The 18775-nt window shown below is 34.6% G+C and overlaps 1 protein-coding gene across 1 annotated transcript; it reads right to left on the bottom strand.

Moving 5' to 3' along the window:
• Positions 1 to 10767: 10767 nt before the first annotated feature.
• On the bottom strand, positions 10768 to 18053 carry LOC102807382 (potassium channel subfamily K member 18-like). The gene is made up of 2 exons (XM_006824800.3): positions 17634 to 18053; positions 10768 to 13521 (listed from the first exon to the last, which is right to left on the bottom strand). The coding sequence occupies exons 1-2, from the start codon at positions 18004 to 18006 to the stop codon at positions 12788 to 12790; spliced, it is 1107 nt and encodes a 368-aa protein (XP_006824863.2). The 5' UTR covers positions 18007 to 18053; the 3' UTR covers positions 10768 to 12787.
• Between the last annotated feature and the right edge of the window lie 722 nt (positions 18054 to 18775).

The following is an 18775-nucleotide window of genomic DNA, read 5'->3' on the forward strand; positions in this document are numbered from 1 at the left end:
GTCTGCAGTTTCACAAAAATCACGATCTTTTTGAGCATTGACGAACACGCAATTACGTGATTGGTTAATCACAATCGTGATGTGACATACAAATTGCGTCCGAAAATAAAAATATATACGTTCATTGCCCGTCCACCATCTTTAAACAAAATAATTACGGTTCAAAGCATATCAGTTATGATAGCATTGTCATGATAGGTTTTGTGTTTATACAAAAGAAACTATAAAAAATAATATTTAATTAACGATTTGGAAAAAAACGCTTGTTTGTGCCTTATTTAGTAATAGGTCAATGCCAATAAACACTGAGCGTTATTTTTGAATCTACACATTCAAATGTATGTACTCGAGTGGCCAGCGTGACGTCTGTGTGGTATGCATCATTCTGCTTCAGTTCTGTCATACAATGTTGTTTTATTTCGAGTAGATGTTGCGACACGTATTCTATCGTTCACAGCGGCGTTCAGGAGTTTTCGATGGTTGAAGATAATGTTACACATACTATAAGAATGCGTAAAGTCAAATTTAATGAAATTGAATGAATGGGTGAATGACCTGAGGCTAGTGATAATGATCAGTAGGGTGAGTGAAAATTATCACGTTATCACATGATCTGCACGTAATATATATGCTATATAATACATTATGTAAAATTGTACGTCGTGATAAATACCTGTTATCATTAGAAACGTGTATGCTGCATTCATTAACACGAATTGCATCCATGTATTCCAATGTCGGTGAATGTCAGCAATGGCTTTGAACTTACAAGACCACATAGATGTATTTGCATTAACATTCTCATCATATCGAATGTCATTTGACATTCACCGTGTATTTCAACGACTTCTAGAATATTGAATTAATTTCTGAAATACGTGAAGCCCAATTAATGAGAATCTTAGTGGTCAAATTGCAATGTTGGTGATCACTAACTTCAATCTAGTAAATAGATGTGATCCATTATCGCAATATCAGTATGAATGAAATAAGCATGAATAAAAAAGCTTCATTTTTAAACATTAAATTTGATAGCATATTGATTGATATTCAATAGCATATGTCACAAACGGCAACTAAAACACGGTTAGCAATATGATATGTATATGGTCACACACCAACACGATAACATCGGCTTTATATTCTAAATATTGAAACCTGATTTCAAGTTTTTTTGGTCCAATGTGTACCTGGAAGTTTGTTTGAGTCGCCGTAATAACTTCTGCCATAACAGGCAGGGTTTAAATATCTGTGACCATAACTAACCGTTTTACTACTTGACCAATTTCACCTTTTGAAATGTTAATACTACAGGGCTAGTCACAAAACTATTCAAATTGCCCATTTTGCTTGATTTAGAAACTCATGACATTCATCAGTGTACAAATTATTCTCATGCGTGGTATAACGTATTCATTTGATGTATTTAATATTAATTTCTAAAATATATTGAAACATAGAGCATGTACATTATAATTCCGTAGAATATGACCTTCCGAATTTCAATAAGACATGTTTACTATTGCTGATTATGCCAGAGAAACATCGTCATTTGACATTACTAGGTGAATCGTCGCCCCAATTATGCAAATAGTCGAAACATTATAAACCTAATTTTCACTGTCTTTGAAATGTTGATGCCTCCATGCTCACCAGTTTCTCGTTGTTCACTGTTCTTTTCATTTATTTAGAAATTAGTCTTTGTTCATTTCACCAAGAATAGTCGGCGATATTAACAATCCACATACTTGCTGCACTGTCAATAATATGGCAGTTTCATTTATATTAGAAGCACCGATTCATTTAAAACACGTGTATCATGTTACCCGCTGTTTGAATGACTGTCATATCTTTTCATGACAGTCATAGCCACGAAAACGAGCATATGTTATGCACAATATATCAATGCGAGATTGGGTGGAACTCGTTTTTCAATTCATTTGACATATACAAGAAAACGCACATGAAACAACACGATCCCGCATTACCACGTTAATATATTTTATTTTATTAGATGTACAACAATAATATAGCAAACAAATTATTTAAATTCGAAATATATTTCTATCTCGATGTACTAATTATTCATTGTAGAATCATTTGGCATATGCTGCATTTTAGGTTTATTTATAGGATTTATATAAGTGTATTATAAATATATAATCTATTTGTTTTATGTTTATTTTTTCAGATTTTATTGCTGATAGAAACATGTATATATAATACTAATATTACAATTTAACAAACGTTTATCTGTTTATCACTTACAATGTTAGTCTGAATACAACATTCATAAAATAAAAGAGAACAATATTTCATTATGAGTTAAACAAGACGTAAACCAGCAAGTGTTTGTGCCTCTCCTTAATTTTTCATTTTGACTAGTTACTCCATTTAGATGGATTTGTCTCCTATCAAGGCGTCAAGTTCAAATTACAGAATATTGTAATTAATACTGTGTATAATCAGCAATCTTGAATCTTGACCCCTAAAACACTTAGCTGCCAAAATAAGTCGATGACAGTGGAGCTAAATACGAGAAACTAGAATATACACACCGCTGGCTGAAAATAGTTAACCTTTTTAGGACGTTGGAATGTTAATTCGTCATTGCCCAACAGCCGCCGGTCGTCTGTCCCCCATGTTTAACCGTGAAAATGGCTGCCCAGAGCGTGATTCTAATTATGATCGTAGTTGAGCGTAATCAAACATGGAATAACAATCGCGATTAGTTAGTCGCAGTCGGAGTTGGGCAAAACAAACGTGTCCGGGTCCTGCAAAAGATGATAAATTAATAAATAGTTAAATTATATTTTGAAAAACAAACAAACTGTTGTTTATATATTCTTTAATCTGCTACATTAATTGTAAGCCTTCTTATGGCGTTTGAGTGATCCCGATCTATGCAGATAATGTTACTATCGGAATGCAAAGTAAAATTACATTTAAATTGAAGGAGTACATCGATGGCGATTGCTAGTATATATATGAATGTTACCATAGTCTACACGTGATATTTATCTTATATAAATCATTATGTAATTGTATACGTCATGGCATACATGTACTTGTCAGTGAATGTCAGAAATAACTTTGAAATTACAAGACAGCACGGAAGATGCATTTACATTATTTCAAATGTCCGAAATTAAATATGATATTATTCTTTCATTTCATTGACTTCCAAAATAAATATTTTTTTAAATAATTACTATTTGTGGGGGGGGGGGTAATCAAATTACAATGTTGATTGACCACTCACTCCAATCTGTTAAGCCAACATGGCTTACCTATACAGTATTCATACGAATGGAATTGAAATAACATGCTTAATCATGTAAATAAGTGTGGCTTATGCGAACAATATTTTGGATTTTATCATCTAAATGAAAATTGTATTGTTTTCAAATGTATTGAATTTAACAGTGCATGTAGCAAACGGCAACAAAGACACTGTTCACAATATAGTATGCCTATGCATGATTGTACAGTCATCTTGCTGTAATTACCCCCCCCCCCAATTATCGTTTACACACGCCGTAGTAATTTTGGTCTTATTGAAAAACTATCCGTGCTTGAACAAAAATCCCTGGCGCAATCTAGATGTTTTTTCTATTCGACGTACGACCAATTTCATATAATTGGACTGAGTTTATGATACAGGGCTAATCACAATACGATTAAAAGTAGCCATGTTGTTTGATTTGTTTTGAGATGTTGAACTCTGTGACTTTTACCAGTGAACAAATTATTCTTGTTTGATACAGCATTGACTCGTTCATTTAATGTATTTATTATTAATTTCTATTTAAACATATATAATATACATAAAAATTACTTAGACAATAATGCCATGCATTTGTGACCTATTAAAAATGAACAAATAATACAGATTATGCCCTAAAACACCGTCATTTGATGTCATTGTTAAAATGGTGGCCCCTGTTATGAAAATACCGTATTACCTTTTTGCTAGAATATAATATAAAAACAAAATGCCTGCAAATAAATCCATTGTGTAGTGTTTTCATTTACTTTGTTGTTAGTCTTTTTTTCTACCAACAATAGACAGATGGTCGGCGATATAAATAATGCGCATACTCACACTCATATCCACACAGTCAATACCAATTCCATCTGTAGTAGCAAGCTTTGATTCACAATTCTCGCTGTTTAATTTGGTGCATATATTTTGTATGAAGTCATATTCATCAACAAAAAATGTGTGAGAAAATGAACGTATGTTATATGTACATTATTATATCAATTCAAGTTTGGTTGGAACTATGTTTGAATTTATTAGATATATAAAATTTATTAGAAAACGCACATAAAATAACATGAACCCGCATTATCCTGGTGATATTTTCATGTTATTATATGTACAAGGTAATAATAAGTTGAGGATGTTGAGAAGGGCGCTATTTCCACCAAATCATTTCAATTTAATATATATTTTCATCACCATGTACTAATTATTCATTTTAGAAACTTTTGCCATATGCATATTGAAACTAAACATTTTTTTATCTAAATATATAATTAATTTGTCTTGTGTTTATTTTTATAGATGCGTAACAAGAACAGAACTGTCTGCTGTTTTACTCCCTGTAATGAGCAATTAGATTGTTTGTACATATTTAATTTGATGTAAATTCTTGAAATGACCTGCAGACTCTGATCGTGTATTTTAATTTCAGTACGAAGTTTTGATTACGAAAATAGACCTGTTATATGCTGTGAAAAACGAGCAGCCGCAATGCCAATTAGCTTTTGACCTCATTAAATATATTTCATGTTGCGAGATAAGAGGTTAATTATTCATTAAAGTGGTAACGAGTCTCCGTATGTGGAGTACTCAGTCAAGCAGAACAATGTATGCACTACAATGGTTAAATATTATTCTCCAATTACTTGAGAGATGCAATCGAATTCACTACCGCAATATTCGGTACTCTAGAATTGTAAATATTGGTGTAATAAAATTGCATTCACACTTTTTATTATATGCATAATTCCTCCCACTCATTATTGTTTTCACCGTGAAAAAATAAATAAAATAAACAATCCTGAAATATTGGAGAACCAAAACGAACACACACATGGACAATTCGGTGTAAAAATGAATATAGAGATCGCCAAGCACACAAAGAAGTGAGATATATTGAACATAGCTAGTATATTCTGTCTTCTTCACATGTTGTGCTACCCACACATTACATTTTCAAAGTGCTTAGAAAATTATGTTCCACATCTGATATTGAGGGCCTCGAAGACAATATAAGCAGGCCTGATACCATCTTTGTAACAGCGATGTGACAATAATGAACTTGTGTTGTAATGTAAATTCCCTACTATTATGTGCGCCGTTCGAAGTGTTCTATGAAGTATTCCGACAGACCGTACAAGCAAGATGATTTGTAAAACACAACAAGGTACACGGGTAGTTTATTCTGCAAATGACAAATAAAACCTACTTGCTGACGTAACGTACAGAACAATTAAACTGTGTGCATTACTAATAATAATTACTCATGATTAAACTAAGGAATCGCCAAAGATAATTATCTATATTTTCGGCGCGTTCTTAAATCGACTAAGTTACCTCATGAATTCAAATAGTCTCATCTGGGGAATAAATAAATCCAACACGTACTACATAATTACTTAACAGGCAATCTATCAGCATTACAATATTGTGTATATGGTAGACGGAGGTATATCACTGGATAAGTGTGCAATGGGTATAACTATATATTACAGATAACAAACATCACTAACTGTAACCGATTCAACCAAATATAACCTAATGCATGAACATTCTGACCAAATATAATAATAGCCCCCCCCCCCATACACACACCAAATAGGTATATAGTGGTTACCTCGGAATAGGTAGACTTATAATATAGCTTTGAGTTCGCGAATCGACAAGGTATCTTTGTGAATTAATTGTAGGACCTAAGAAATACATTCATCACGTACAGTGTATTACTTGTTAAATGGATTGTTAAGTGCATCTAGTGACATTTCCAGTAGTGAATTTGTTACAAATGATGGATGGAATTATAATATTTCGTTTTAAATTAAATAATACATTACATGAATGTTAAAGTATGCGTATCTTGTGGCATCACTCTCTCTCTCTCTCTCTCCTTAGTGTTTGTCATCCATCTACTAGTATAATGTAGTCAAGGTGTGACACGGAATAATAAATGATATTTCATAAATAGTTCTTGTTAGAAAAAATTGTTTTATTGTTAAGTACTAGTATGTGACATTGTGATGGGAATTTAATGAAAATGTTATGACATCAAACAACGGACAGAAGACAACATATCAAATGATTGTTAGTAACCTAGATATTTACAAATAATCCATTTCAGAGCCAAAATAAATTGAACACCATGTTATTTATTCCTGAATAAAAAAATTGAACAATAATGTGTTCTGACATTGCTATTTTACATATATTTGGGTAATAAAACTGACAGTTGATTAGGTTGTTCCGACGTTTGCAAACAGTGCAAACTGTTTTGTGATATTCTACTGGTAGTGGTTTAAAGGAAATAATTAATACAATCCTGTAACACAACTGGAGCAACAAATTTTATCACATATTTAAACTCAGCAACCGCAAATTCAAGTTCTATTTATACTGAAAGCAATACAACATTACTTGGCCATGTATTACATTTATGTTTGCTTGTAGATGTGGTTAACAAATTTAGTTACGGATTTACATGAAATTTTCAGATGAGATTTTCTTTGATTCGAATACATGGAACGTTGGAGGGATGTTACAGTGAAGATTCGCCATAGAAAAAGTAATGAAAAAATTTTCTCTACCACGCACAAGTGTGAATGTTAAGGTTTGGTGAAGGTATGTTTAACTTATCTCAAATAACCTAGCTTATTTGAAGTTCGTCGATAATGAGCAGACATGATAACAATATAACATTAACTGCCTTTGCTGCTCATAAGACAATTATAAATGCTTTAAAACAGATTTATCTGCAAAGACATCTTTTAAGCCATTAGCTGAAGCTAATAGCGCACCTTCTCCTACACCCAAGGGTTTTGTGAAGTGTTGTATTTTTTTTAAAGTTGGCAAAGTAGCTTTCAAGAATTTCTTAGCTAAGATAAATTCAACTTTCAATCACCATGCAGTATGAATGTTACACGCACAACATCTGCTGTCGGCAAAACAAATGGTATCAGTGAGGGTAAACATGCTTTACTTTGAAAGTTGCGTAAGTGGTTTTATTTTTGCCTAGAGCTTTGAAATTACCAGACTATAAAGGTATGTTAGTGTGGCTATACCAATTTGAAAGCGAATGTGCTATGTTATGTGAAACACAAGCAGCTGCGATGTCAATTAGCTTTTGGCTTTATTGAATATATATTTAAGGTATGTGAGATCTACATAGAGATTAATTAATTCAGTTTAAGGACTAGACCCATTTTGTGGAATACTCAGTCAAACAGAACAATTTACTTTAAATATAAACCTCTATTCTCAAATGAAATAAAAACACAGAACTCAGATTCCAAGTACTTCTAAATTCACGTTGTTTTTCTTTATTGATTGACGTGGGTCAACAAAAATCAACTGTTGCTCTATTAATTTTTTATTCTTTTAAGTGTGATTTTTATTCAAAACTACTCCATGTCTGAAATAACACAGTAAAGGTATAGTTTATAATATATTCAATGTTCAATATAGTCCAATGCATTGAAATTTGGGATATGCGCCATGTGCTCTATAACGACGACCCAAACTCCTTTAATTGGTCCCGTTTTCCCGGGTGTTTTTTTTTGTAATGCATGGATACATTCTCATCTTTTATAGATTATAGAATGAATTCAGCTTAGAAAGTTGTTATGGATACAGACAGACTGTAGCGGGTAATTTCGAAATAGATTATACTATGTAGCTTAAAGGCAAACTAGGCTGTACTACTCCTGACAGAAATATATCCAGTGCTGATTACTTTAGTCTGTACTCAAGAGACATTGACATTAACTGTGTTTCATCCACTATCAGTTCTGGTTATTTACAATCATATTACATGTGACATGATTGAGCACTGAATTGCTGTTAGTATATTTATGTGAAGAAACCGTACATTTGCTATTAATATATAGTACGGAATATAGCCATGGTTTGTCTTAATACATAAACCATCCCACAAAATACTTTTATGACGTTGCCCAAACAAAATGGCTAAAGTGGTCTTCTATGAATGGGTAGAATTTATATTGTAGTTTTGCATTCGCAAAACGACCAAGCATTTTTGTGTGGTAATTTTATCGTCACGTACAATGTATTACCTAGTAAATAGATTGTCATATGCGTCTGGTGACATTTCCATTACTGCGTCGACAATGATAGATTGGATTATAATATCTCATTATTTTAAATTTGCTAACACTTTACAGGAATGTTGACATCTTTAGAAAGGTATGTCTTATTAAAGACGCCAGAGAATACGGGGACATGCAAAAGCAGTATTGACTTTGGTTAGATTTCGAACATTCGACTGACTTACGGTCGAATAGTCCAGACAAGTCATAGTCAAAAGATGTTACGTTTACGACGGATGAAATTAAAAAGCCCAAAAAACACAATGAGCAACAGAACATAAATTAGTAGGTTTCTAGAAAATTTTCGGGACCAGGTTACATGAATGGCTTGACTAACTGTTGACTGTTGACTCGGTGATTCGTAATAATACGATATTTTTATTTGTCGATGTTCAAACAAGAACAAGTATACACAATAGCGTTTGGACATTAGTAACTAAACTACTGTAAAAGGATTAATTATTCACTGGGTTTTCGCTGACTGGAAAATGCGTTAAATTAAAACCCAGTGAATATGTAAAATTTAGCATAGAACACATTATCTAAATGATAAAACCGTGAATTTAAAACCAACTGAATATGCCTGAAATTGTAAATCAGCGAAATTTAAGCCCAGTGAAAATCAGTCATTTTACAGTAGTCAGTTGTTAGCATATTTGATTATGCATGAGACCGTATGAACTAGTTTATAATCTACTTGCAATGTATAGCACATGACATCATCCATCAATTTACGTGGAATTAACGTCGGCGAAATGAATATAAACTTTATCACTTGTCTAACAGTACAATGCAATAATATAATGCTATAATATCAGTGTGAATGTAATAATATGTATGTGTTTGGCAAGAAGATATAAGCTACATTCCGTTTTGTGGGAATCAGAGCCTATGCATTAGTAAAATCTCTGAACGTCTCTCGCATTGAATAATTTTGATTCTAGACCAGCGAGAAACATTTGAATTGATGTGTTATGTGTGTTTACGACAAAATATAGTACTATGCGACACGCTATGTGGGCAACTCTCACCTATACATATGTAGTGCTACACGCAATTGCGTTAACTGAATCTTATCTCAATATTTTAAGGTATATTATAATATTATACTGCTACTAGATCTATTACGGCCTTAACGTCGATCAATTTTCTAAGTGTGGAGTGATGGGAATTTGAAAGCTTTTGCAGCACATGCATGATTAGACAATAATGAATGCTTTAAAGCCCTGGGAGTGATGTTATCTCCAACGAAGTCTCTCAACCGTGATCTTAATAGAAGGGTTAAGACATAGACAGTCACCTAATGGTTTCTAGAGATTTACATAGCTATATAGTTAGGCTTCGGTAATCATCGGACACCAGGTTGCTCGAGTATCAGTTGGTTTTACTAGCAATGTGTTACTAAAGACAAATAAAATGAGAACGTCTCTTTGTATATGCGGAAAACACTGTTCAGTGATTGGTTAATGTTATTGTTAATGAGTAGCCAGTATGTATACTCTTCGCATTAGTTTCATTGTGTATTCACAGATTCAATCACCGTTTTGTAAAGCCAATGCGACAGGGCAGCATTTAAGCAATTACTTTGTAAATCACCTTAAATACTGGGTTTTCAATTATGCAAATTAGAATCGAACAACATATTCCAAAAACAAATTCTCTACACATTTGTCAGAAATAATATCAGAAATTATATAATATATCATTATACAACTGTCATCGTAACGCCATAAGTTACAGCGTGCCGTAATTTTGCGGTATTTTCATCCAATCATATTAAGAAATGCGAATTCCAAAGCCTCCTCTAATAATAAAAACAAACATGGTTAACACATGGTTTTGATCGGACTCCACACAAAGAAGTTCTCTGATTTTGTTCTAATTTTTTTGGATTTCGCCATTCCCATGATGTATTCTTGGGGGGGGGGTTGTAGAATAATAAGGTTATATTAATAAGGTGGATAAGCTGCTGATATATGTTTTTAGTTGCCTAATACTCACACATCACATATCCACATATAAAATTGCGAAAATAATCCTAATTTACTAAAGTCTAGTGTTATGGGTGGACATGGGAAAGGCTTTCCAGTCGCTTGTTTGACAACTTCCACCCTGTCAAGCCCTTTTCATATGGATACACGGCAAAATGATAGAAAACTGAAAAAAATTGCATTCATTTGTTTGTACGGGCACATCGGTGACCGTGTACGTTATGAACCAGCTTCGAACAAGCCTGTGTGTTGATGACTTAATCGGACACCTAAGCATTATGGTACGTGTCGACACGTAGTGTAACCTAATGGATAGATGAATTACAAGCAATCTTTTTAGAATCTAACTTTGTTTGTGTAATCATAGAGCTGTCATGTGTTCACGGGAAGAATGAAATCGACACAAAAATTGGACATGAAAGGTCACATTTATTCTTACAATCAAAACGTTATTTTCATTATATTGACCAAATAATTGTAAAAATATGTCGCCTTGCCTTGTCTTCACATACGCACACATTCATCGTTGCCAAGGAGACTATAGGATTAATGCGATGACATTATCATAATTTAACACTTAGATTTACATTTGCATATTGAACCTCACGAGAAAATCGGACTATTTATTTGGTAAATCATACCCTATATAATACTAATCTGAAGGAAATATATGATATGTAAATAATTTCTATTTCAAAACCAATCTGTCTCCACGTGCCAATGGGTATATTGTCAAGAAATTAACATATTGTCATCTTTGTTGTAGCAATGAAACGACAAACACGCACACACTCGCTACACAACGACGACTATTCAAGATGAACAAAAGGAATAAACCCATAGATACAAAGAATGATGAAATAGAGAATGCAAGTTGTACAATCGCCCATATTGCCAGGTAATCGTCTTAAATGAATACGAACGTGCAACACGTACGGAGCGAGTACGAACATGAGGCACGTGGCTGTTTTGGTTATATATAACATAAAAACACTTAAAAATGGGCGAAATGTAGGGATTTCCGTATCTCCTCGGGTGCTTTGTCGCTGTCTATTAAATGTCAAATCGCGTGACCTGGATCGTGTTTATGTTCGAGATCAGTTGAATGTACGCGTACAAAGAATAATGAATTGATAACTATACATTTCACGTTCGTCTATAACTGAAATTGAATTAAATCCCGATTACTGAAAGTAATCACTGCATGAATAATATATATACTTGTTATCTTCTCGCAACATAGACTGTCACATATCTTAATAAATAGTGTTGTGTTTAGTCACTAAAAATAATGTGCGACTATTTTATTGACCCATGAGTACTCCGTGTGATGAAGTAGATATAGAATACCTGTATCCTCTGACAATTTCTTACCCGCTGGCTTAAATGTCATCTGTCCCAATATAAAAGTAATGTTCGACACAGCGAGAAGTCCTAACTGACGTTTTTGAAGTAAAATACAGCACAAACAATGTAGTTTTACGGTGGGTTGTGCTATCTTGTAATGATAATCTCTCATTCAGTTCTATCACAAATTAGACATTTATGTGATTTATAGAAAGACTATTAACAAAGACCGTGTTACGTGACTAGGTTATTATAAAAGCAAATACATCTTAGTACACATATAATAATTGGCCTCTAGTAATGACAATAAATCAATCAATTCGAACTGTAGCAAAGTTAACACGAACACACTGTGAGCAGCTATGTAGATGTAGTGGTGTTACCCACGAGAATCCCCATTCTTTCAAGTCACATTTATGACATGGTTTGTATTTTTACTGTTAGATTTCGTAAATTACGATATGCATACTTAGTAGTATTGATCAAAGCAGTCCATCTGATATGATAAAATCAATATTTCCTGAAAAACCGTCTGACAGACTTTTAATGTACATTGCTTATAAATAGAATGCACGACTTGATATGTTCTATATCCCTCGTCGACATTCATGTTCACGTTCTATGTCCTCTCAAGATATTGCGCTCCGTATTACACGCGAGGAGCACTTATTATCATGCACATTTAGCCATTACGTTCATATAGCAAAAACGGTTGTGTCGTGATATCACTTTTTTCTCACGAAATACTCAAGGTCCATTTTGTTGTCACTAATATCGTGAATTCCAAGAAAATGACTGCGAGTAGTGTGCGTAATGTTATGAGTGCACAGTAAACGAGCGACTCGGATACTGATCAATTACTGGTGGTTTAAGTTCAAATCCGTCCCAGATTCAATTAAGTCATTAAATATTTACATGATTTGCAAATATTGACGTAATCAGCTTTTTTATGGAACCTTGGTCACAGCCTATGACGGCACCGTAAGGAATAGCCACAGTACAGTACAGTACAGTACAGTACAGTACAGTACAGTACAGCAATACATTCATATCAAGACGATCCACCGAATGTGGCATTTTGTTCACGCCGCGATGCTACCATCATCGGGGGTTTCTTTGGGCTTTGGTTTGATGCCAATTCTCCATCCCATCCATTTTAAAGAATGTTCTATTTTAGACTGCGATAATGTTATGCACATCGTCATCACAGTCATGCCCAGCAGAATAAAAAACGATGATGCTATGGTGAACTTTTGATGTTCTGGTATCAAATCACCAAACCCGATTGTACTCAGTGTAATGAACGAGAAATAGAAACATTCGAAGTAACTCCAATTTTCCCAGGCTGAAAAAAGTGCCGCTAATACACACATGTACAGGAATCCAAATGCAAGGATTGCCAACATAGGGAGATCGAACTCATCTTTCTTTTCATTGTCTTCGTTATTGTTGTCTTCTGTGTCTCCCTGGTTTTCAACTGTCTCATCCCGACCGAAATCTGTTTTCCAGTGGTCAGCTTTGCTAGTATTGCTCACAGGCGTACCCATTTCGTTAACATTACTTTTCACTTTTACATCTTTCTTAACCACACTTTGCTGTCTGTCCAGGGTTTTCTCTTTCCTCTCAAAGCACGATACCCTACCGCTGTTCTTGTTGATGTACGGTCGAAATATTTTAAGATATAAGAATTTGGTTCCTCTTGCAAGCAATGAACCCAAATCTACTAGAACCAGCATAAGTAGAGGAATGCCGAAGAATGCATAGACCATGCAGAAAGCACGACCTTCTGTTGTCTCCGGGGCCATATGTCCATATCCTGGTGAAATACAAAAACAGTTAGTTATTTTCTCAAAAAAAAATATCGGGTATATCTTTATCTCGCTTGTATTTAAAGCCATGTGACATTTAAAGTGCGAACCTGATATTTACACAATGCACGCAATAATGTAGTTTATATAATTTAGTATCATAATGAAGTATCTCCTCAGTCTTGCAAATATATCTAGTCTCCGATGTTAAAACGAGCGAAACATATTGGCGACATCATAATTGGAGACATCATTAATTAAAATGTGTATTAAGACTCGGGGTCACGTCGGCTGACAAATCTTATTGTTTTTCGAAAAATTTACAACGAAAAGACTAAAAAACAAAATAGTGCAGCTAAAATGAGGAGTTGTTGCAAAAACAAAAAAAAAACGTTTTTCAAAAGTCGCCTTGACTGTAGGCATACGTAGGCATGTAATTCAACATTCAACATATGTACATGTGATGCACCTAAAATACCTATGATGTTTTACTGTTAATTAAAGCACTGTCATTTTAAATGGTCAGTAATTGCTAAGCAGTCATTATATATTCTAGCAATGCAATCTGTCCCTCATTCCAATTACAAATTACCAAATCTTTGTCTAAAGCCAGAAAACACCCGCCAGATCTGCAGATATTCGAGTTACTGTCAGTAACTTTACTGGTCATTGACATGCAGGTCCTAATGGCAATAACACTTTAGAACATAAAATGTTTTGAATAATCCTTGAGACAACCTCATCGCAAACGACGAGTCGTAAAACGATTAAAATGATTCATTTTACGAGGCAGTCCAGGTCGTTATGTATGTATTGTCAATGCTGTATTATCCAGTACAGTTCAGTGCTATAACGAGAATTATAATAATTATAATAATAATCAATTCAATTGAGGAAGTGGCACAAATCCACAGCGCAGAATGTGGTTTGACTAGTGGCCGCCTTATATTTAAAATTGGGGCTTATGTACCTCGCCATGAAGGTGATCAGTTGACACAGACGTGGCGACCATTCGTTCCATTCCCAAATGCCCATCCATAAATTAAACCATTTTACTATATTTAATATAATGGTAATTCGAGTACACCCCTTGAATGTATCATCTAGGTAGTATTCCGGGCCCATAGTCTGGTCGGGTCATTTTACGCACGCTGCGTATGCCTGGTGTCATAATGTGACGACAGCTGTCACCGTTAACATTCTCCAAGTCGATACGGGTATGATCCTGTGTCGTCACGAAACTGGATTCCACCATCCCATCCATCCATATTACATTACATAACGTACAGTATGATCGACGCAGAATTATTATTAGATTATGGTTACGATAGACTTAGATTTAGGAATGCCAGGAATTGTTTTCATTTTCCATGTATCCATTACCACACACTGACACCGTCTATATAACTATTACGCATTCACCGACACCGACGAAGTACGACAACACATACGTAGATATCAGACATGTACGTCTTGTGTAACGTATTCCTCCTTAACCTCAACATTTCAATTGACACTCTAGACCCGTTACACAGTATAGTAACCATAAATAAAGAATATATCATCATTCCCACATACTGCGGGAAATTTACTAAAGAGTTATTTAAATCATCTCGTGGGGTTAAGTGAGATATTAGTGAATCATATAAAACATGGCGTCTCTTGAAAGATCCGGGATATTAATTTAGTTTGTGGAATGTTACTCGAGACACATGTAGTAATAGATCAATGTGTAGAGTAATGAACGACATAAAGAAATATATATATATATATATATATCTACAAATACAAATACACGAGTTCGGAAGAAGCACATACGGGTGGGTCATTACTTGTAAATGTTAATTACACGGATAACGGGCCTAGTTACATTGGTACAAAGTTATACGTTTATAATTACTTTCCATATTTTGTCGAATAGACAATGGGTACCGATTGATATCTGTTCAGGTGTACATTTAAGAATATTGTTATGAAAATGTTAATATCCTTTAAGTAAAAGCGACAACGAATTTATTTCGTCGGAATTACTCAATTTAGTGTGGATAATACAATGCATGCCGATTTCATAATGTCCGTAATTGGGGATAGTATAAACCGTGGACATTGCGACTGTAATTGAACGAGGATAATTGTAGTTTCCTGTGCTGCCTGGCGTGTGGCGGTCGATACAACGGACGTCCACAATTTATATTGTGAATACTAGGGTTATTTATTGGGTTATAACGCTATGCAACAACGTGTTTAACAACATTGTATTTTATGAAAACTGACTTCACATAATTTTCACAACATATTTTTATTCAAAGCATAATGTTGATGAATAGCCAAGTGAACAATCGCACACTAAATTACACATTAATTGACTACCACGCATGTCTTTCCATTTTTCTCAAATATTCCGATTAGGCTTTTGAACATATCAACTTACGATTGTGGCAACAAAATATACCTATTAAAGTATACTAGTATGTAAATATTTGGAATCGTCAGATGTCAAGCTTTTCACAAATGCGATTTTAGTAATTATCTGCATTCTGTGACACGTGGTACACTTAAATATTACTTTTTTACTGAAACAAAAACGCAATATGTGTAATTAAATTTTATTTGTTCACATTTTTCTACAAATTTAGTAGGCTGGTGAACTGAGATTGTCTCTCACTTTTCATCCCGGCAAGACCGTGTTCTATTACTGCATCAAAAGGTTTCGGCCCCTTGGTTCTGATCAATAAATCAGTGTAAACCCGAACAACATAATGTCAAGTTATTGGGTCAGCACCACAATTTTCACCTCGTTAGAAAATCATTGCTCCCCTCAACAACACACACTGTTCCATTTCAGCATTAACAAAATATTCAATTACTACATTCATTTTTGAGTCAATAAAACAATGTTAACCACTTGCGTCAATGAATTCGAATTATTGTTCATCTTGACAAAACAATTTTCGATTCATGCAATAACAAAATGTTCGAATACTGCATTCGCCTCAATAGTCAATAAATGATTGTTAATCTCAAAAACACAATGTTGTCCTCAACAAAACAATGTTCGTCTCCACAAAACAATATTCAATTTCATTATTCATCATTAACAACATATTCAATTTCTGCATTCACATCTCGAGTCAATAAAACATTGACCATCTCAACAATACTGACCTAAACAATATAATTTTAACATCAACAAAACAATGTTCACCTCCACAACAAAATTGTCAATGACTACATTCACAATCTTCTCCTTTTGAGTCAATACATCATTTTTCAGATCAACAACACAATGTTTATCACAACAACACAATGAATACCTCAACAAAACACAACATTACAATGATCAAATCAACAAAACAATGAGTACTGCATTAACAACATATTCAATTTCGGCATTAGCCAAATTTTCCAAAAAATCATTGTTCACCTCAACAAAACAATGGGTGGCAGTAAAATGGTGACCTTCCTTCCTGACACTAGGTTTGTTGACATCTGGCTGACAGAGCTCTCACTCAGATGCCCGCATATTGACTCGGTAAACACTCAAAAATAACTTGTATTATTGATGTCTGCATCTTTCCCTGTTAAATGAAATGAGACCATTCCGTTTTATTCTATTCAATTTGTTCTATTCTATTCAATTTGTTCTATTCTATTCTATTCTATTCTATTCTATTATATTCTATGCTATTAATACACCTCTTGATCGACAAATATGTATTGGAATCAGATGTCACGATGTTGTGAATTAATATAATTCAGATGCCCACTGTGTTTAGACCGACAAGAGTATTACGTCCCCCTACACTCGATACGGGATGACAAGAATTTCGACAAACGTGTAACTGTATACGGCGATACACTGACAGCAACTGTCACCGCTGCCATTTTAAAGGGCGGCGGTCGTCGCGATGCGTCCTGTGCATATGGGACCCATAGCAACGAAAACAACGCGTGTCAAATACATTTATATGAAATTCGAACACGCGCTGCGTGACGATCACTGCCCCTTAAGCCATGACATGTATTATAGTGTATTTTAATTTGTAAACATAACATAAAGAAACATACAGAAGTACGTTAATATTTTGATTGCTTAATGATAAGTAAATTACATCCCTACCAATGGTTGTAAATACCGTACAGGCGAAGAATAGCGACCCAGAAAATGTCCATCTCAGTGGCAGTACATCGGAAACACCGTGGATAACAGATCGCCTGTGTTCATGCTCGTACTCTCTGAATATGTCTCGAACTTGCTCCGACCAACTGGTGAAATTCATGTCCTCCTGTCCGTCGATTACTGTGATATTCCAGATTGTTGTGAGCACATTGCTCCGCACCTCCTCCAGATGTATTCGTTCCCGGATTTCGAACTGACCTTCAATTGCCTGGAACACTGCAGCCCCTATAATGGCGTATACGACTAGCATGCACGCTAAGCCTCCATGTGTGAAGAGTAGGGCCAAAAGGCAGTGTGGATTACAGAAACCCATCTTTTGGCAAACCCTCTGTATTGCTGTCTTCCGTGTACGGTCGTCAGCATGCAAATGCGAGAGTTCTAAATTCGTGCTGCATGTAGGGGCGTGGAAGGCACAGTCATATGACTAAATAAGTACATAGCCCTTCTCAGCCTCGTTAGCATAATAATATCATTTCATAGCGAATCACGTTTGATAAATCTCACCCGCTGCTCTGGCGAACGCTCAGCACCACAATGCGAACTGACTTCGTACTGATAATGTCGCGAAGGAGTTACACCCTTTCACGTCACTCACAGCACACGAAAACAACAACATGAGCAGCCAATGACGTGCAAGGAAACAGGTACATCGCCTAAGTGGTTGCGTTCATTGGATTTATCTTATTTATATTAGCATTCGTTATATCGTCATTGCAATTATAATAATTATTATTATTAAAAATCAGCGAATCTTGCTACATGTATGTTGCCTATGACTACAGATGGTGAAATAAAACAAATCTCACGGAAGACGTTGCAATTGAACGAATCATTTCTAAAGAATCATTTTAATTGGTCGGGATTTATTTTTAAACGTCATTGATTGACACATTCTTGTCATCGTGAAATTTTGTATAGCTTTTTTTATCAGGTCAATACACCTGCTCCATTTACAAAAGCGTGATCATTAAATAAAACATTCTGTAATTAAGATGGCGAAATAGGCATAAAGCTGGTGAAATTCGTTCCAGCCGTAAATTGAAATCAATGACTGAAATATGGCTAAGTGACACGTGATTACA

Source organism: Saccoglossus kowalevskii, chromosome 2, assembly GCF_978046115.1.
Source record: "Saccoglossus kowalevskii chromosome 2, keSacKowa6.1, whole genome shotgun sequence".
Lineage (NCBI taxonomy): Eukaryota > Metazoa > Hemichordata > Enteropneusta > Harrimaniidae > Saccoglossus > Saccoglossus kowalevskii.

Bases quoted from the DNA above. Each gene is read 5' to 3' on its own strand.
- LOC102807382 (XM_006824800.3), bottom strand. From the start codon at position 18,006: ATGGGTTTCTGTAATCCACACTGCCTTTTGGCCCTACTCTTCACACAT. The intron at 13,522-17,633 runs GTAGGGATGTAA...GTATTTCACCAG, and splicing joins TACGGTATTTACAACCATTG to GATATGGACATATGGCCCCG.